Genomic DNA, 21,184 nt, shown 5'->3' with positions numbered 1-21,184 from the left:
CTTTTTCTAACAACCTATTCCATTAAGCCAGCTCCATCTAGGCTGCAAAAGAAGTATTATCCTCATGAACAGTATCCCACATTCCTGCGGATGAATTCCATCATGGTGGTGGCAGCGAAAAAGCACCAACAACTACAGTTCCACCTGACAAAGAGTCGCAAGATAGATTCAGTGGGAAGAAAAGTGTGCAACACAGCAGCCACCTCCATGAAAGCCGCTTGTGGCACAGCCCTGGTAGGCAGATATGACTGGGCACTTTGGGAGTCTCTTCAACAATTTGCTGATCACTTACTTAGGGACTAAAGACAGGACTTTAATAAGGTCTTAATGGACGGCCTTATGGTATCTACCAATACTGTGTACTTCCTTTTGACCTGAAGTCAGCACCCAGGACCTTCTCCAAGTGCATGGCGGCGGTAGCTGCCCATCTAAGGAAACGCAAATTGTTTGTCTACCCCTATCTAGAAGATTGGCAGATCAAGGCACCCACGTGTCGGAGGCTCAACTCACTTCAATTGGACCTCTGACCTTCTCCTTAGATTTGGCCTTCATGTGAATCAAACAAAGTCTACCTCCGCGCCTGTACAGTGCCTACAATATCTAGGAGCATCCATCGATACTCGCACGGCAAACATTTATCCTTCGGAGGCGAGGCGCTTATCGATCCTTCAGAAGGCTCTCATGACAATCCTCACCCGACTGGGTTCAATGGCGTCTTGTATATTCCTCACATTGAATTCACGTCTCCACATGAGACCCCTGCAGGAATGTCTGGAAGACCAATGGGACCAGCGAACAGGAGATTGGGAAGACCGGATTCAACTGTCTCAACATGCCCACCGGTCCATCAAATGGTGGTGTTCACCCACCAATCTCCTATGAGGGACTCCTTTTCTTAAGGAGATGCCTGTTCTAACTATAGTCATGGATGCCTCTCTCCTGGGATGGGGAGCCCATACAGATTACCTTCAAATTCAGGGCAAATGGTCACGCAAGGAATCCACTTACCACATCAATCTGCTAGAGCTACGAGCAGTTCATATGGCTCTGAAAGCTTTTCAGCCATCATTCCGTGCCAGATCCCAGCTTGTCCAGACGGTCAATACATTTTTACCTCCACAAGCAGGGAGGCTTGAGATCCAGACCATTATCTCTGGAAGCCCTGACAATCCAGAAGTGGCTTCTAGCCAGAAACCTGACCATAACAGCAACTCACCTCCCAGGTGTTCAAAATGCTCAGGCCGATTCTCCATGCAGGCTTCTTCAGGTAAATAACAAGCAGGTCTTAAACGACAACGTAGTATGAGATATATTCGAAAAATGGGGTACTCCGGAGGTAGATTTGTTTGCTACCACAGAAAACCGCAAATGCCAAAGCTTCACCTCCAGGTTCTACCAACCGGGGAATGCCCTATGGATTAACTGGTCAGGCAGACTCATCAAGCTCTCTCAATCACGGGCCAGAATGATTCTCATAGGCCCGGAATGGCCTGTGGTGGTTCACAGACCTCCTTCACCGGTTTATCCGTCCACATCTCAAGCTACCATGCAAACCAGACCTACTAACGAAGTTCAACGGACAGATGGTACACCTCAACCTCTCCTCTTTGAATATGGCAGCATGGCTCCTGAGCTAATGCAGTAAGGACACTTGAACTTACCTCAAAACTGCATGGACATTCTTAAGGAAGCTAAGCTGCCATCCATACGCTCCGCGTATGCTCATAAATGGAAGAGATTCTGTATTTGGTACTCATCGAGGAATGAGGACCCTACCTCTTGCCAGGAAGATGTCATCCTTCCATATTTGCTTCATTTAGCACAATCCAGCCTTCAATTTTCTTCTATTAAGGTTCACTTGGCAGCCCTAACTGCTTACAGGAAATGGCCCTCACAAACTTCCTTTTTTAAGAATTCTTGTCATTAAAGATTTCTTGGGGGGTTTGAAGGAAGTTTTTCCTATCATTTGAACTCCTTCTCCTCCTAAGGAGCTTAATGTGGTTCTTTCTCAGCTAATGCACTAGCTCTTTGAATCAATTTGTATGGCTACTCTTCAGCATCTGTCTTGGAAGACTTCTTTCCCTTGTGGCTATCACTTACGCCCGCAGGGTTAGCGAAATCCAAGCCCTTTGCTGTCAAGAACCATACACTGTTTTCCATACATCTAAAGCGGTTATGAGAATTCATCCGAAATTCCTCCCTAAGGTAATTTTGGATATCCATGTGAACCAAACAATTTCCTTGCCTACTTTTTCCAGCATCCACCTTCTCCAGCAGAGAGATCGCCTCATTCCCCGCAAGTTAGAAGGGTTTTAAATTTCTATCTGGAGAAAACTAAGGATCTAAGGAGGTCAGATCAGTTATTTGTAAACTATGGCTCTCTCTGTACATGTCTAGCGACTTTCAAAACAATCCATTTCCAGATGGATTGTTTCCTGTCTTTTACTGTTACTAAAAAGCTAACAAATCCCTTGCCAGTAAGCCTAGGGATCACTCTACCAGAGGAAGGGCAGCTACTGTGGCCTTGCTTTGAAATGTACCCATTTCTGAGATTTGTAGGGCTGCTACCTGGAAGTCAGTCCATACATTCACAAGACATTACTGCATGGACTCTGATGCCGAGGTAGATGCTCATGTAGGGCAGGCTTCCCTTCGGAACCTCTTTGCTTAAACTTGCAGTTCAATTCTCAGTCTCTTCTGTTGTATAGGAATGGGCTTGCTAGTCTATTCATGTGCTTATGACTATACATGGAAATCTAGTAATCAAGTAGAAAAGGACACTTGTATCTACAAACCCATTGGTTCACTTTGACAACCCTCATAGAAGCCAGAAGTTTTTACGATGCGGTATATTTGTTTGTCCGCCCCTCTTCTAGCGACATGGCATAGTCATTGGGTAGTCAAATGTAAGGTATGCCTGCTTCACCCGAGGCACCTCTGGAGAGTGTAGAAGTATCCAGAGATCAAAAACAGAGAGGTACAATGGCCAACCAGCGAGGGTATAGTTAAAAAACAGTATAAGCACCAAAAACAAATTTAATAAAGAAGGTGAATACTGTAAACTAAAAACCAATGGATATATTCGATAATCGTGTGACCAGATTATCATATACGTTGTTTTTTAAAAGTCGACATGTTTCAGCTCCTAGAGGCCCAGAAGGGTCGGTGGAGCTTTCGTCAGGACGTACACACAAAATTGTACTTACACTACTTGTGCAGTATTCAAATGCTTAATAGGCAATCATGGGAATATTATCCTGTATTTTAGGAAACAAAAACAACAAGATCATGCTGTTCAAATGTAATTATGAGTGTAATTTCACATGGAATTTCGAGGCATACCAGACTGTTCCACACGCAGTCTCCATCACACTGTATACAATGACAAAGTGTAATTCTAAGGGTGCACAGTGATCAGTGCAGATAAACTAACAAAGTGGTGAAACACGGGTGCAGGGAAAGGAAGGGCTTTAGTCTCTATCGAGGACAATAGAGCGTCAGTTTTATGTCAAGAAAATCTTTTTTGAAAAACTTTTGTGAAGCCTGCAAGCATAAGCCAGAATAGCGCTTCTTTTTCTTATATTCCCAGGCAGATAGACTCTCACAAGTTAAGTAATACGTGCATCCAAACACAATTATCAATGTCTGTTGAACACAATCTCAGGCATACACCCTGATGTAATGCGAGCACTTCGGTATTAATATCGAGCGTTTTTATGCTTAAGTACCTGAATGCAAGGCGAAAATCACTCCCTCAGGATGCTAAGAGCCGCCGTTTTGTGGTCACCGCTGTAAATAATAAGTACAGCTTAAAAAGTAGCGAGATATGCCGCCTGGACGGGTAATGTCCACGGGGACCTCGCACTTACCGACATGTGTTGCGCGCCGTGCTTGTGCTGGCTCTGCCCCTGGAAGCGCCGGGGCCGGCCAGGGCAGCGTCTTATGACGCTCGAAGTGGAAATAGACGGTGTCTATCGGTTTTCAGAAAACAGACTAGCGTCTAGGTTGGCAAAATTGGAGAACACATTCTAAACAGACAATTAAATCTATCTAAAAGATTCCCAGGTTACCAAATTTAAGTGTAAACCGTCTTTGTGGTTCATTGTATATTTTTATATTTTTATGCTCAAAGCACGCTAGGATCATAAAGAGTAGGTATTCAGAATAAAAATATCTAAATATGTTAGGGATCGCCATGAATATATCGCACAGTGCTCAATAGCATGCCCAATACATTTGGTGTGGTTCAATCGTCATGCTTTTATATTTCTCAATAGCATACCTTATATTCTACGGCAATGACAATATAGCTAGATTTGGAATAAGGTCTACCCTGGGTAAATTACTCAGGATAATTGGTAAATCATTCAGTAGAAATGATGCCACGGAATGTTATCGTTCATCCCTGTCACATGAGTGTTAAGACGGTTCACCCATCTTTGCTCCTTTTCGAAGAGAATTTGTTCAGCGTTGCTGTCTTTGTTTTGGAGCATCTCGAGAATTGTCCATCTCAGTTCATCGCATGTATGGCCAGCTGTGACATAGTGGGCACATAACTTGGTGGTGTTCTTCTTAAGTCTCACGTTACTCCTATGCTCTCCCAGTCGCACTTTCACTTTTCTGCAGGTCATGCCCACATATTGTTTTTGACAGGGGCAGGTGATCAGGTAGATCACGTGACTGGAGTTACAGTTCGTATGTTGACGTTGGGTCCATAGCAATTGATCAGTGAGTTGTAATGTTTTTGTTGGCCTTGTAAATTTACACACTCCACACGTCCCGCAGGGATAATGTCCCGTCACTGGGGCCATGTTCAGATCCCGAATGTTAGATGCTGGCCGTGTTGAGCGAGGACGTGTGTGGACGAGTACATCTCTGATGTTTTTTGTTCTCCTATTGGCGAATCGGGGCTTCGGCCAATTGTAAGTACCAGAATTGATGATTGACCAATTTTTCTTTATTAATTTCTGGACTTCATATGTTGCAGGACAGAAAGTCGTGACACAGGTCACTAGATCTTTAACTGGTTCCTTTTCATAGGTTTGCAACAGACAATCACGTGGTTGGTTATTGGCCCTCTTTCTGCATTTGGAAATAACTCGAGTGGTATAGTCTCGATCTTGGAGTTTTTTGCTCAGGATGTTTGCCTGATGTTTATAGTCACTTGTTATGCTGCAGTTGCGTTTGTGTCGTAAAAACTGGCTATATGGAAGGTTATCCCTCAAAGGTTGGGGGTGATAGCTCAGATACGACAAGAGGCTGTTCTTGGCAGTAGGCTTTGTGAACGTCTTTGTCTCCAGTTTTTTATTCTGACAAAAGATCGTCAGATCCAGAAAGTCGATGCTTTTGTTGCTTGCAGTAAACGTGAAGTTTAACCACCGGTCTTGCCCATTCAGCCAGTTGATGAACATCTGTAGGTCATGTCTTATGTCCCAAATTAGCAAAACATCATCGATGTAACGTTTCCAGTACAGAATACTGGAAACGAAGGGATTCATATTGTTCAGAACACAGTTCTTCTCGAACTGGCTCACGTACAATCCCGCCACCGAGGGGGCAAAGGCACTGCCCATCGAAGTCCCATGGCATTGTAAGAATAGTTGTTGATTGTATTCGAAGTAATTCTCTTTGAGAGCCATGTGACAACATTCCAGAATGAAATGACGAGGGGTGTGGTAATTCCATTCCTCCTGGAAAAGTAAGTCTTCCAGCATTTGTAATGTTTCATCCTGGGGTAGACTGGTGTATAAGGATTCGACATCTAACCCCACTAGGAGCATAGTTTCTGGGTCGAAATCCTTATTCGCAATTTGTATCAAGAGGTCTCGAGTATCCTTGAGATACGTAGGTGTCCGTTGTACCACCGGTTTGAGGAACTGGTCCGCAAACTTAGATAAAGGTTCGAGGAGAGAGCCTATGCCCGAAACTATTGGGCGACCAGGAGGTCAGAATCTGGGGACAGCACCCATCAGCCGCACATTTAAAACTTCTCCGCCAGGCCAGAAATGCCTACAACAGGAACATCCTCAACCCTAAAAAAGAATTCTTCAGATCTGAACTCTGGAACTCCAAGAGCAGACTCCACAAACTCTTCGAATTGGTCAAACACCAAACCAACAAAGTGGCCAAATCATCGAAAGAAACCCCCATGTCACTAGTAGCCTCTGAGGAATGCTCCTCCTTTTTCTCTGACAGAATCACAGCCTTAGGAAACAAACTTAGATCCCCAACTTACTCTCAACCTCTTCCCGATCTGCCTTCCTCCGAGCCGCCTCCACAGGCTTCACCCGAAAACCAAGCGCACTGGACCGACTTCAAAATCTATGACAAACACTCCGTCTCGAGAATCCTATCCACTTTAAAACCGAACAAGCACTTTAATGACCCTCTCCCCTCTAACTACCTAGCTGCCTCCGCCCATTCCATCATTCCTAGTTGGACATCAATAATTAAGGCCTCCCTTCTTCAGGGATCGATACCCGACTCTCTGAAAGCCGGCCAAGTCCTACCCATCTTAAAAAAGCCGTCACTTGACCCTGCCTCCCCTGACAACTTTAGACCTATCTTTAACATCCCACTCTTAGCTAAAGTTCTTGAAGTGTGTGCAATAGCAGCTGAGCCAACACATCACCAACTTCCACCTACTAGATGACTTCCAATCCGGTTTCAGGCCTGGGCACAGCATGGAAACCACCATTCTTCACATCGTGGATGATGCCCTCAAAGCCCTTGACCAAGGAAAAACCTGTCTCCTAGTCCTCCTAGATCTATCCTCTGCTTTCGCCACAGTCAACCATGAAATACTACTTGAACGCCCCAAAGTCAGGATGGGAATCGATGGCTCTGTCCTTGAATGGTTTAGGTCCTTCCTCCATAACCGGTCTCAGAGATTCCTAATTAACAGTAACCTGTCTGCTCCCTTTCCCTCTCCGGTCACGGAGAAACATCATCACACCTTCCCAGTAACTCTGCGACACCCTAGTGGACTTCTTCCACGACAAGATCTCCACCGTCTACAAACACTTTGAACCCCAACCTGCCGCCTCCGACATCCTCAGCCACCCCGCTCCCTCAGAAGAAAGTTTATCAAATGAAATAATTTCATATCCTGTACCAGAAACTTTATTGAACACAATCAACCAGGAAAGGAATAAGATTAAAATAAATAAAACTGTGTTCAGTGGATAAGTAACTGCTCCACAACACCTAGTGGTCAGGTCGACCTGTTTTGGCCATTCAGGTTGCCCCTGTGGGTCTTCTTGCCTATGTCCGGACTGATGGAACGGATGGACAAAAAAGGTCTAGGCACTACTCGCGTAGTGTGGGTAAGTACATTCACTCACCCTTCTTTGTCAAGGAGCCTCTTTTGCTCACGACTGGATGTGTTATAGGCACAGACTTTGGCCAATAACTTAATAGAGGGGTTGTAATAACCCCATGGGAAAATGAGAGAGACCAGCTTCAATTTCTGTCAGAAATGGCTCCCATTAAGGCATTTATTTACCCGCCGTTGTCCTCTTGTTTTTCTTGTTTCCCCATGGGGTTGTTGGGGTAGTAGCACACTTTACAAATGACATTGATTGAGTGTACTTTATGACTTCTTGTCTTAGAACGATTCCTCACTCTGGAGTAGGCACAGCTCATTTCTGCTATATAAATGTCTCCTTTCATCATCCTTCATACTAAGATTTCTGATGTAAACTAACTCCATCTAAGTATCTTTCCCCTGGGTTGCATTTATCCTATTTCGAGATCTGGGCATAACTAATCTTTCCAATGATTTATAAAGCAGTACCAAAATGTCTGTATCTCTGCTGGTTATATCTCTCGTTCAGCAGCCTTATCCAGGCTGTTAAAAAAGATGTTCACTCTGACCCAGATTTGCAAAACCTTCACAGTTAGTAAGTATCTGTTATTTATTTGTAGGTTTTCTTTTGTAAAACTGTATACCACCTAGGGTAGTCTTAAGATTGACAGGCAGAGATAGGAAGAAGAAAGAGTATACTCTTTCTGAACTGATCAGTCAAAAGATCCAATGAGACTGGTAATTGGAGCTCCCCCCGCCCCCCGGCCTCACCACCTTCTTGTAGACGGATGGGGGATGTGAAGGTCATTAAAATCCAGAGTTCACAGTTCTGGATAATGGCTTTTTGATGAGGCGTATTGCTATTTTCTATCAAGAGTATAGTATCGATGGTAATTCTAAGAATAGATACACCTGTAATTAAGCACTAAAGGCCTAATTACAACTTGTGGTGGAGTGGTGGCACGGCTGTTCCAGCCACAAAGTCGCTGCCACCATCCAGATTACGACCAATTTTGTGGTCTGGCGGTGCCGCTACGAAATATTTTTCAATGGCTGCGGCGCCTTTGAAAGAGGCACAGCAATGGTAAGGCCACACAGGGTTCTTGCACGGAATGAACTCAAATGTCCATGCCGTGCAGAAACCTGGGTGCATGCACGCACCCGGGGTGTAGGAGGCTGACTTAATATATGGTGCACACTTATTCAAGTGGTGCATCTTTCACAAATCCAGGCAACCCTTATAGTGATTTTAGTGATCTTTGATAACCATAGAACGCTCTCAAAGTGGTAGCTGTGGAGAACAGCCTTCAGGCTTCTCTTGAAGGAGTGTTAAGCAGCTTGTTTTACCAGTTTAATCAATAGTGAGAGTTAAATAAAAAAAATAACCAAACAGTCCTTATGTAAAAATAACTCTGTTTATTCGACAACACTCACTAACACAATGGCATAGCTCCTAACCAGATATGAACATAATACACAAAAAATACTTCAAATGCAGTCAAGTAAGTAGCACAAAATGCAGTGGTCTCCAGGGGAGACCAAACCATATATTAAAGTGGAATGTAAACTGTAAGGGAGAAAGGGACTTGGACCAGAAGACCAATAGGAGCCGGGGGCACAAGGAACCACTCAAGGTAAGTACCCAGGAACCCTACGGAAGCTGTGCAGAGTGGGAACACAGCAGCATGACCAATGGAAGTCAATGGATAAGTTCCGGTTGCAGTTTTGCAGAAGGACCCTTCCCAGAGGCCCCTGAAGAATTCCCTCGGGGGACAGAAGGTTGGAGAGTCACCCCACTTATAGATGCACCGGGAACCAAGTTACCTACACCAGGGAAGCCAGGTGCATAGAGGTGAAAAGGCGTCGTAAAACTCCGTAGATGGTAGTGGGAACCTTAGAAGAAAAGGCCTCTGGGGAAGACTGTGAAGAAGTCAGTGGAATTCAAGGGTGGATTCTGGAAGTGAAGAATCTGCAAGCAGTGGGGACAGAGTCTCTGCCACTCAGAAATGAACCGGAGGCATGAAGAAACAATGCCCACTGATGTCAGGAGGTTCAGAAGAGTCACCGGTGACGTGTCACTGCAGCTGTGAGGACAAGGCGACGCTGAGGAAGACCAAGAGGTGCGCACGAGCTGTCCCACATCGGATGTCAGTAACTAGGTGATTGGTGTCTGGCGTGAGTACTAACAAGCTTTGGTAGCCGCAACTGGCATGGAGAAGACAGATGGAGTAACGTTGGGACCAGCAAGGTCCAAGGGACTCCCCAACAGAAGGAGAGTCAGAGCAGGCCCCGAGCAGGCAGGGGTCCAACTGAGGCAGTAGAAGACCCTTAGGAGGACCCACAAGAGGATCTCGAGCAGCTCACCAAGGATGAAGGCCCACAGTGCAGAGGATGTGGTGAGGATGATGACCTTGGAAGGAAGAGATGCTGGAGCTTCTTGTAGCCCGAATATATCTGGAGAGCAGATCCAACAAGCCTTGGCAATGGCAAGTCGATGCAGTGCACAGGGGTTCCCAGCTGTTCTGACGAGGGGTACCGGCCTCAAAATTTTAGCGAGGACTGGTCAGGCCTCGAGGAAGTTGCAGAACCACCACCTGTGTTGCTGAGCCTCAGGAAGTCCGTAGGACGACAGGAGCAGCAGACTGGTCAGCTTTGTTGCAGTGCCAGCAGATGCAGGGCATGTGACTCCTTCACTCCATCAGAGATTTTGTTGATGCCTACAGGTCTGTTGAAGAACCTGACCGAAGAGCAAGAACAATGAGCAGCAGGCGTCTTCCTTGATGCAGTCTCTGTTCCAGTCCATGTGTCCAAGCAGTCGAAGAGCAGCGTAGTTTCAGGCTTGAGTTTTGTCCCACGACTAATCTAAGGAATCACTCACAGGTAAGCCCTTAAGTATCCTAAGGAAAGGGTTGGAACAACTCAAGGGTCCCTTCCAGAGAAGGGGCTGATCAAAGGGGAGGATACTCCAAAGTCCTTTCTACAGTTTCGGGACACAGCGAGAGCCAAGGGCTCCCTGAACTGGCTCAAACTGAAGTATGCAAGGAGGGCACACAATGTGCCCTGCAGTCTGGTGGGGCGGGAAAGTGCCCCCACCCCAGCCCATACACTTATTACGGTCTCTGAGGTGGTTACACCTCCCTGTGAGATGAAACCTATTGTTCTACCATCCCCTGCTCAAGCTTGGCACCGCAGCAGGAGGGCAGAATCGTGTCTGTGGTCGGCAGCAGCACTACTTTGTTGACAGACCCTGAAAGGCTGTTACCCGGAGTAGAGGGGGTACCCAAGGGAGCCCCCCCAGTACATGGGATCATACTTCCAACTCTGGAGTGTTGGAGAATGATTCCAAAATGTTTGATACCAAACATGACCAGGTTCGGTGCAAATGCAAAAAGAACAATTGATGGACAGAATGCGGAACAATGTCATACATTCACCCCAGTACAGAGATCTGGGACTAAATCTATTGATATTTTGCTCCCCATGCCATTCCAGATTAAACCCAGCCATATGCAATTCAGTCATGACCCTGTGCCAATGGGAACAGTTCAGTCCGAACTGCAAGGCCCTCTCTGAACTGGAAACAAGCATCCTAGGACCGGTTTCGGGGTTTCGCCCATCGTCCACCAGGAAAGCTTGACTTCAGTGGCATGGAGAGCATGTGACACACTTCAGCCACTGTATAGTTAGACATCTCGTAATGACTGATGTCCACTATATGTATTTACAAGGCTGACCGCACTTGCAAAGCCTGGAGAATTGACTCCAGGGTTTTTAAGGGTGCCATGCTCATGCAGGGGCACCCTTACACTTATAACCAAGTACCCTGCCCTCAGGACAGAAGAGCCTGCCGTATGGGTGACTTATAGGTTTTAAAGCTCTGTGACTTCAGATATAAGGGAACTTATATCTGTTGCGAGAGGTGCAAGCAACAACTCATACAGGGTGCAATGGCAGGCCTGCAGTCGCAGTTTAGGTGGGCTCCCATGGGTGGAGCTGTGCTCATGACGAGCTGGGCTCGTCATAACGGTTGCGGTCTGCCCACGCAAACTGGAGAATCAATGAGTGGGCGGAGTTGTGACAAGCCCAGCTCGTCATGAGCACAGCTCCATTGTGCCTCAAGACGAGCTGTGCTTTAAACAGTTACATTTGTTTTTCAGTGACTTCTACTGAAGGTTTTTAAGCCCATCTAGACAAACACTCCAGGATACGATCCGTAGCCAGGGTGTGAGCATGGTGTGAGGTGCATGATCTGCTACAATAGCCCAGTGTCCACATGGATGCTTTTCTGTGGAGCAGTAGCCTTTCGCTGGTTATGTGTACGTTTCAGCAGTTCCCTGAGTTGGAGGTAGTCTGCATCTTGTAATATGTACTGGGAGGAGCTGCTCGAGGAAGTAGGCACCTGCTAGAGAGTTAACTGTTGACTAATTTAGCAAGTACTAGTTGCTTCTCTCCTGACGCCTGCTACAGATTTCTTGTTGTTTGATAAGCTGCTGGAGCATGTCTGAACATTTTGTTTTCATACTGACTCAAATGGTTTATCTTCGATTGTCTATTTCAGTCTTGTCTAACCCAATGTCTGTCTTTTTTTCTCACAGTCTGCTGCAGTCTCCGATGGAGGTAAGCAGTTTATTTTGTCGCTTCTTTGTTAATTAAGTTAAATTAACCAATTTACCGTATTCTGGCCAATTAGTTTTCATTGTATTTTCACGTTGATGAATACTTTCCTGATTTATCCCACCTGTCAATGTTTTTAAAGTCCGTCTTATGTGAGATGGGAAAGGTTACTTGTAGAATTGTATGCCTTGTAAAAATTTAATAAAATCCGACAACTAGTTTTGTAAAGCAAAAAGGTGTATAAGGGAGGCCCATATCAACTGAAGGAAAGCTGTGCATCCTAACACATCTCTAATAAGCTCTCCTGTCACACATAGGTAATGGAGCTTTTTTCTATGTAGCTGGACAACCTAAGTAGTAATGCTTAACATCTTCTACTGATAGATCATTTAATGGTACCTAAGGTGGCTCGGGCACTGTCTGCTTATCTGAGAACTTCTTTGCTGCATGGGTTGCGTTTAGTTTGTTTTGGTGCAGCATGAATTTATCTCCAGGAGGAACCTTTGACTGTGCTGTAACACAAAATTCATGTCTAGAAAGAGGGCTTTTTGGCTGTGTAGCTGTTTATCTTCTTACTCACCGCTGCTTTCAGCATCCTGCTCTTGGATCTGGTTTTATTAGTATGGCCTTTCTCTGTGGACTCAAGACCTCTAATGAGATCTAAAATGATCTTATGTCGCATGGAAGAGGGGCAAATCCAACACAAGCTGCAAGTGGAGAATCTTCAGCATATTTGGTTTTAGGTTCTTATACTCCCAAGCCACTGCAGGCTCCTCAATTAGACAAATCTTGTGCATGTTGGTCCTGTTTCAGTGCTGCTGTAAGTTGCCTTTCAATTTGTAAATAGGAGCTCATAAAGCTCCTTGAATAGTAAAGGATTCCTTTGCTCACTTTGTTCTTTCTGAATTGCTGTTAGCAGAGTGACATTGTTACTGGTAGTCCACTGTGATTGTTCTAGAACTACGCCTTAAGTGAGGTTCTTTTAGCATCACTTGAATCAATTTTCCAGTGCAGTACCCCATCTCCTTTAGTGTATTCTCTAAACTTGTAAAGCATTTTTTGTTCTATTCGTCTCATGGGTATACATAAATAGAACATCCTCTTGCAATTGTGATTTTTAAAATGAAATAATCCAAACAACACTATATGGAGCAACTAAAAATGAGGATAGGGTGGAATTGTACATAGGATTTTAAACTCATCTGAAAGCCAGTCTGAGGTTGGCACAGTGTCTAGAACAGCAGAGATTCTGGAAACATGGCTGTTTATTTGTGTGGGTCACCATTGCTTTTATCAAACAATTTGTGGTTAGCTTTGAAAGTATTTTTAGAAATCAGACCATGAGGAAAATATCTCCACATGCTCCGAATATCCAGCAAAGATGAGCGGATAAATAGTTGTGTGTGCGTCTTAGCTGTTAGAAACCATGTACTAAGAAACAAATTGAAAAAGCATTCAGATAATAGTTTAGTGTGGGATAGTTTAGGGAAATGCAGAAAGTTGGGAGTAGAATGTTTTGTTAGAGGGTAAGACAAAATAAATTTTGATTTTGAGCATAAGAATTGTTTGTAGATGAGTAACATTTATTTGGATTATAAAGCATGGTGTTGTTTATTTTCAGATGAATGATGTCCTATTTGTATTAACATGTCTGCTTGTTTCAAACAAGCCGCGATAATAGATTCCCAAACTAATGTGCTTCACGCTTCATAGCATACTGTTTCCCATTTCTCTTCTCTATTCTGTTTTCTATCCCCTAGTTGCTTCCTAAACTCACCTCTGCCTGCTTTGATTCTCAGATTCAAACGAACCAAGCCATCTCCTGTCAAGATTAAAAATTCTGAATGTAACAACTTCAACATTGTTTTCCCTCCTGGGCTTTCCAAGAAATCCTCAATGATCCTTGTGAATCATGCCCTTAATACTCACCCTGCGATTGTTTGTTGGTGATAACTAAAAGTAAAACACAGCAGAAATCAAGTGATCTCCTTTTTCCCCCTATCCAAAGCAATCTTCTTAAACCCTCAGGAACCAAGTGTGGTTTTGCGCTAATAAAACAAAAATGCGAAGTGCACATCAGCAGCTACAACAATGGGGAAATTGTGTTTCTCCACACCACATTTATGTCCATCTGAATCTTTTCTCAATTCGTCATCAGCTATCCTAGCCCTGCTACCCACCAGGAACACCCAGCTGTTTACTGCTACACTTCCATCCATCAATGTCTCTCTAGAACTGCTTCCCTCCTCCACCTTTTCACCCCTTTTTTCTAGTCCCCTTGGAACACCACCCCTCACTGAGGAAATCGCTTTTTTTGGTTAGCCCCCACCTTGCTTTGGGTTTCTTGTGGACCATTCCAACTGTACCCATGTGGAAGGTTACAAAAAATGATGAGAGCAATGCTTGAATTAATCTCTGCCACAGGTAATTGCTTGGTACTGCATCCCAGTGCATTGCTATTTTGCACACCATGCCACCTCAGGTTAGACCCAGCCATTTATCAATTGGTCTTGACCTTGCTCCAGTAGGAACAGTCCAGCCTGAACTGCCAGGCCAGGTTCTACCTGAACCGGAACACAAGCAACCCAATGCCATTTTTGCCCTGATTGGGGCTTTCTAGTCAGGTGTAGCTTGGTTCAAGTTGCACAGTGAGCACAGGGCCCACTTCTGGGGATACCCCTCACACTTAGGGTGTCACACTAAAGCATAAAAAAATGGCGGGATGAATGCTTCATTTAATCTCTGCCACTGGTAATTACTCAGACCGCGACCAAGTACATTGTTATTTTGCACATCATGCCACGTCAATTTGGACACAGCCATATGCAAGTATGTCTTCACCCTGCTCAATAGAGACAGTCAAGTTCAAATTGACAGGCCAGGTCTAACCTTAACCAGAACTCACTCAACACAAGATCGGGTTCACCACAGGATGCACGTTACATCCTGATAATAGGCCATACATAGGTGTGAAAACGATGTGTGGTGTTGCTTGCACTCCTTCTGGTTGCATAAGGTGGGTCTTTCTCTAAAGTTGCATAGTGGTCTTAAAACAATGCACTCGAAAGCGTCCCGAGCAAGTGGAGTGGCTGAGATTAATTCAAGCATTCCATCGATCATCTTATTTTTGTTACAACTTACCCAATCTGGCTCTGAAACATGTTTAGGTAATATTTCTCCTACATTTCTGTGCTCTCCAATCTTTCACACTGGGGCATATTGTTGATAGGTTAGATGTCATTATCCATGAACTTTTCCGCCTGAAATCTGTGCTCTTCCTTTCCGGTTACCCAGTCTGTGGTTCTTGACACCGCTCTCCCACCTTCTAAACATCCCGATCTTGTTCTTTATCCTAATATGCTTTACGTACCCTCTTCATTTATGTGATCCAGCGCCTTAAAAGTCAAATTCCTCCCTCAGGTAACTTTGCTATGTTAATCTCATCAAGGCTGTTGCCCGGCTCACTGACCCGGAAGTTCTCCTCTACTGTAAACCTTAAATAATGCCTAAGCATCAAAATGCATTATATTGGTATTGTATTGACCACAGCCAGGCCAAGAATGCTGAAAATATGGATCCCATTATGCCAGGGGTCGCCATGATTAAGCCAAAGAATCCATCAGTATGCCAAAAATGTCCATGATTATGCCAAGAGTAACAACCTACTGCTATGTATGGCAACACTATGTCAAGAATTGCCATTGTAATGCTATGATCAGCCACCCTTAGGCCAGGGAGGGCCACCATTATACCAGAGGTGGCCACAATAAGACCAACAATGCTCAAAATAAAGCAATCTGATGCGAAAATTGTTTTTCTAGAAAAGCCATTTAAAGTGACAAGTGACCATAAATAACTACTGTTGTGCAGAAATTTGCTTTGTATGCTAGTGGGGCACCAGATGCCACTGATAGTCCCAAATGACGGGAAGAGCTGCTAAGGAGGTAGAATATTGCCCTCGGAGAGCCAAAGCACGTGCCACAGTCTGACAAATACAAACCCAGAAACATGCTCACATACACAGGCATGCTTCCACAGACACTCACGTGCACCCATGTGACATGAGCATACCTGAAACCCTTCGTCCAGCAGTAAGTGAGGCACTTACATGTTGCTGCTACTTTTCTGGACCATGTGATCTCCCTGCTGCTGGGTCACTCCCATTTGTAGCTCGCAGGTACCCACTGTGCTACTAAAGTCTCTCACACTGGACACTGCATCTACTTCATAACATTGTTTTCTGACCACACAGACACACAGACACACAGACACACAGACACACAGACACACAGACACACAGACACACAGACACACAGACACACAGACACACAGACACACAGACACACAGACACACAGACACACACAGACACACACAGACACACACAGACACACACAGACACACACAGACACACACAGACACACACAGACACACACAGACACACACAGACACACACAGACACACACAGACACACACAGACACACACAGACACACACAGACTCACACAGACACACACAGACACACACAGACACACACAGACACACACAGACACACACAGACACACACAGACACACACAGACACACACAGACACACACAGACACACACAGACAGACTCACAGACTCACAGACTCACACTCACAGACTCACACACTCACAGACTCACACACTCACAGACTCACACACTCACACACTCACACACTCACACACCTTTCTTCTCCTCAAAAAGGTCTGCAACTTGGTTAATCACCATGTGGCTTTGGTTGTGTTGCATGCCCCTGAGCCGTAGGTTATGCTGTGTTTGTGTGACTCTGGTGCTCTATAATTGGGTTCGTTTGCTTCCACCAAATAGAGGCTGCAGTTGAGTGGCTCTAACTCCTGCAATTACATGAGCAGCTCCTCTCTGCTCCAGGCCCTCTGATTGACCTACTCAGCTGGGCTTCACGCCGCGAGCTACTCACTTTCTCAGAGAGCTGCTGAAGTAGCTCTCCAGCATTTTTCTTCCATCATAGCTGCCAAGGCAAAGTTGCTAAAGCAAATTTATGGTACACTGACTGATTGAGAATATGTTGTAGGAAGATGTATGCTGTTTGACAAATTCTTTTTATGGATATCCTTTGTGCAAAAAAAATGAAACGGTAATTTGAAAATGCTATCCTACTTTCATAAGCTTCGAACCAGCAAAAAATCTTCCTTTTTTTAGGTCTTGCCTACAGAACTCTTTAAACTCTTTTTCTACCATTCTTAAACGTACAGTGTACTGTTTGCTTACCATTAGTTCCCTTCTTGTCACTCATTTGCTTGCTTCTTATTTGCTGACTTAGTCCTCTTCATTTGTTTGACCCTCCCATGGAGCATAGTTTCTTTACCATTGTTTTGATTTAATGACTTCATGCAGGAAACTACTTTTTCGGTTAATTTCAGCACTCCATTTGAGTGTATGCGTTTTCTTGATCTCTCCCTAATGTGCTACTTGGCCCCTCTAACCCATTTAACCCTCACACTTTACAGATTGTCCTGCTCCCCCAGCTTGCTTGTTGCATCCCCCTGCCTCTCCATCTGACTTTAATTTTATAACCCCTCCCCACCCACATCATCTTGTTTTCCTATCTGACTGCATTTCTAATACTCCCCCCACCTCGGTAGCCACCGCTCGCCGGCTTTTACTTATAAACCCCACCCACTACACAATTCATTCCCCCAACCTTCCCCCACTGCTCTCCTACCCTCCCATTTTTTTATTTACTTTTTAGGAGAGCATGGCAGCTGCAGTCTACTGTCCTGCTCCAAGAGTAAATGTGTTTTCCAGCTGTCTCCCTTGTGTACTTCTCTTCTTCCGTTAGGAATGGGGGTCTCTAATTGGCGGGGGGTATGAACCTTGTTCAAGTAGAGACCTTTCCTTTTAGTCAGGATGAGTAAAGTACACACCTAAGTTTGCCTGTTCTCACCCTCTGGTAGCTTGGTACAGAGCAGTCTGGCTAAACTACAGAGGCAGTTGATAAGCATTTGTATATAACCAACAGAAATACAGATTACATAGAGAGCATATGCACTTTAGCACTGATCAGCAGTGTTAAAGTGCCCAGAGTCGTAAAGCCAACAAAAACAGGTCAGGACAATAGGAGGCAAAAGGCAAAACGTTTGAAGATAAACCTGCCAAAATGGCCAGGTCCAACTCAACCACCCCCTCCCCCACCCACCAGCCAAAAGCCTGGGGAGACCAGTTAATATCTTGAGGGACTTCCCTGATTGGGGCGATAGAACATGGACCCTGGCCTGCAACAGCAGGAGCACACGTCAGTACTAAACCGTCCTGGACCCAGTTGGATCCCTCTGTCCATGCTGTCAGGGCTTACTAAGCTAACCCATTGGGAGCTCTTCTCCTGACCTGCTGATCCCATCTGTGCAGCGCCTAAACTTACTTTGCTGACAGATTTATTGCAGCAGGCAGACAGTACCCACATGGCCAACATAGTGGTGACTCATGGATCCAACCAGGCTCGGGGACTGGGTTTCGGGCACCCTGGGACTCAGCCAACCCTCTCTCCCTCTACTCAGAGACAAGACATGGGGCCCTTCACCTATCCCACTAAACTGGAACCTATCTGGGTCACTACTAACCCACCTTATCTCACTCAGTTATGGAAAACCGGAGCCACCTCCTTCGGGATTATTATTATTATAATTGCATTTTTTGAGAGCGCAGCTACCCGGAGGTTTCCCGGCGTTAAAGAAAAACAGAAAATGAAGTAGGTTTAGAGGGGATCCGTACACCAATTAAGAATTAAAAAGCCATGTCTTGATTCCTTTACGAAATGTACAATAACAGATTTCAGATCGTAAGGATTGGGGAATAGAATTCCATAAGGTTAGTGCCGGCAGAGCAAACGAGCGGCCGCCCATTTTGACTCTGTTGACCCGGGGGATCAGAAACTTGTCTTGTGTGGAGGATCTCAGCGTACGGGAGGGAACGTAATGCTGGACTAAAGAGGAAAGGTATCTTGGGGCCTTACCCATTTTAATATGGTGCATAATGCAGAGAGCTTTAAATTTTCTCTCAATGCGCAACCAATGCAGTTTACGTAGATGGATAGAGGCCGAAGACCTGGCAGGTAAATTGCAGAGAAGGCGGACTGCCATATTCTGGACCACCTGGAGTTTCTGTAATACCTCCTTACAAGCACCCAGAAGCAGAATGTTCCCGTAGTCCAGGCGTGAGGTGACAAGAGCCTGGACTACTGTCCTCAGGGTATCCGCTGGAAGCATCCACGCGATTTTTCTCAGCCACCTAATGCTGGTAATACAGGTGGCAGAGATTTTTACAACGTGTTGCTTAAATGACAGCTGGTTGTCAAAAAGAACCCCGAGGTTGCGAACTGAGGTTGAAGGGGTAGGAGAAGGGCCCATCTGGAGAGGCCAATGTTAAGGGGCCCCAGAGCGAAGTGTGCGGGCCGAATAGAAGTAGCTCTGTTTTATCTCCATTCAGCTTTAATTTATGACTGTGCATCCAGTTGGCAATTTGTTCCAACCCGGATTGCAAGGAAGACGTGGGAAGGTGTTTGTTGGTGGAAAGCGAGTAGACGATTTGAGTATCGTCTGCATAAGAGTAGATCGTGAGGCCTGCTTGCTCTGCCAGAAAGGCAAGAGGTCTCACATAGAGATTGAAAAACAGAGGGCTAAGAATAGATCCTTGGGGCACACCGTGAGGGGAGGAAAAGACAGAGGAAACAGACGAAGAAGAAAAGACTTGAAAAGTGCGGTTAGAGAGAAAGCTAGCAATCCAGGCCAGGGCGGAACCATCAATACCCACAGATTTCAAGGTGGACAGCAAGATAGAGTGGGAGACGGTGTCAAAAGCCGCACTCAAGTCTAACAAAATGAGTGCCACTGTCTCCCCACTGTCCACCTGTTTTCTAATGGTCTCCGACACACCAAGAAGCGTGGTCTCAGCAGAAAAGCCAGTCCTGAACCCGGATTGAGAGCAGTGAAGAAGATTAGAAGATTCAACATAAGTAGAGAGAAGAGAATTAACGTGTTTTTCCAGAACCTTAGAGTAGCATGGAAGCATAGAAATGGGACGAAAGTTAGAGGGGTTGTTAGGGTCCGCGTTGGCCTTTTTTAACAATGGAACCACCATCGCATGTTTCCATTCGTTAGGGACCTTAGCTTCAACCAATGAAGCATTTAGAAGATTCAGAATGATCTGAAGTATGGTAGGATCCAAAGTGCGTAGTATTTGTGGAGGCATAGGATCAAGAGGAGAACCAGATTTTATTTCATTAAGATATTTTTGAAAAAGTGAGAGCGAAATTAGCTCCCAGGAGTGAAGTACAGGGGAAGTTGGAATTGAATTAGATACAGCGCTGGAACCGAAAATGGGGGAAAGAGACGAGGAGATGGAGGAAGCAGTGGGGATGGCGTCAAAAATAGCATAGATCTTATCTATTTTCTCCCTAAAGAATGTTGCCAGGGCATTACATTGAGTTGAATCCAGACAGGGGTCTTTCGGGGTAGAGGACATGCCTGACAGATCTTTAACCACTTTGAACAAGGCCTTGGGTCTATTTTGGGCATTAATTATAGTAATGTTGGCATGATTAGCTCTGGCGGTGTCACAGGCAGAGTGATAAGCCCGCAAAGCGACCTTATATCTTGTTTTATTAGTGCTGCAGTAATTGGAGCGCCAAATGCGTTCCAGTTTCTTACAACGAGATTTTTCAAGGCGGAGTGCATCATTGAACCAGGGGGCCGGAGGATGATGAATCTGAGATTTATTTTTCTGCATTGGAAGGCAAGAGTCCAGGGCAGATGTCAACCACGAGCTGACGACCGGCGCCTTCTTTGTAGTGATGATGGGGCACGTAGGTTTGGAAATTTCAAGGCAAACATACAGTTTATCCTTATCTAATCGTTTCCAATTCCTACTGGCCTTGTGATGGTGTGAACTCGTGAAGGAGCAGTCATTAGTTATCTTAATTGTAAAATCAATAATGAAATGGTCAGACCAAGTCACAGGAGAAGAAGAGTGATAGGTAATACAATTAAGATTCGAAATAAGGGGGTCTAATAAATTACCGGCTTTGTGGGTAGGGCCGGAATTATGAAGATGGAGGTCCAAAGCGGCTAAATCCAACAGTAAACGCGTACTTATAGGACATGAAGATTGATTAAAGTGAATATTGAGATCACCAACTATAAGAAAGTTAGTGGATTGTAAAATCAAAGGGGCAATAAGCTCAGGAAGAGCAGAGGCCCAGACCGAAGCCGA

At 45.0% G+C, this 21,184-nt stretch overlaps 1 protein-coding gene across 4 annotated transcripts in view; it reads left to right on the top strand.

Moving 5' to 3' along the window:
- RGS12 (regulator of G protein signaling 12) overlaps positions 1 to 21,184 on the top strand; it is a 760,012-nt gene that overhangs the window by 299,796 nt on the left and 439,032 nt on the right. For all 4 annotated transcript variants that reach the window (XM_078678542.1, XM_078678544.1, XM_078678541.1 and 1 more), the window contains exon 4: positions 11,902 to 11,923. In XM_078678542.1, coding sequence (XP_078534668.1) covers positions 11,902 to 11,923 — 22 coding nt within the window. The remainder of the gene's footprint in view (positions 1 to 11,901; positions 11,924 to 21,184) is intronic.

This window comes from Lissotriton helveticus, chromosome 2_2, assembly GCF_964261635.1.
Source record: "Lissotriton helveticus chromosome 2_2, aLisHel1.1, whole genome shotgun sequence".
Taxonomy (NCBI): Eukaryota; Metazoa; Chordata; class Amphibia; order Caudata; family Salamandridae; genus Lissotriton; species Lissotriton helveticus.
This window is presented reverse-complemented; position numbering and strand designations above follow the sequence as displayed.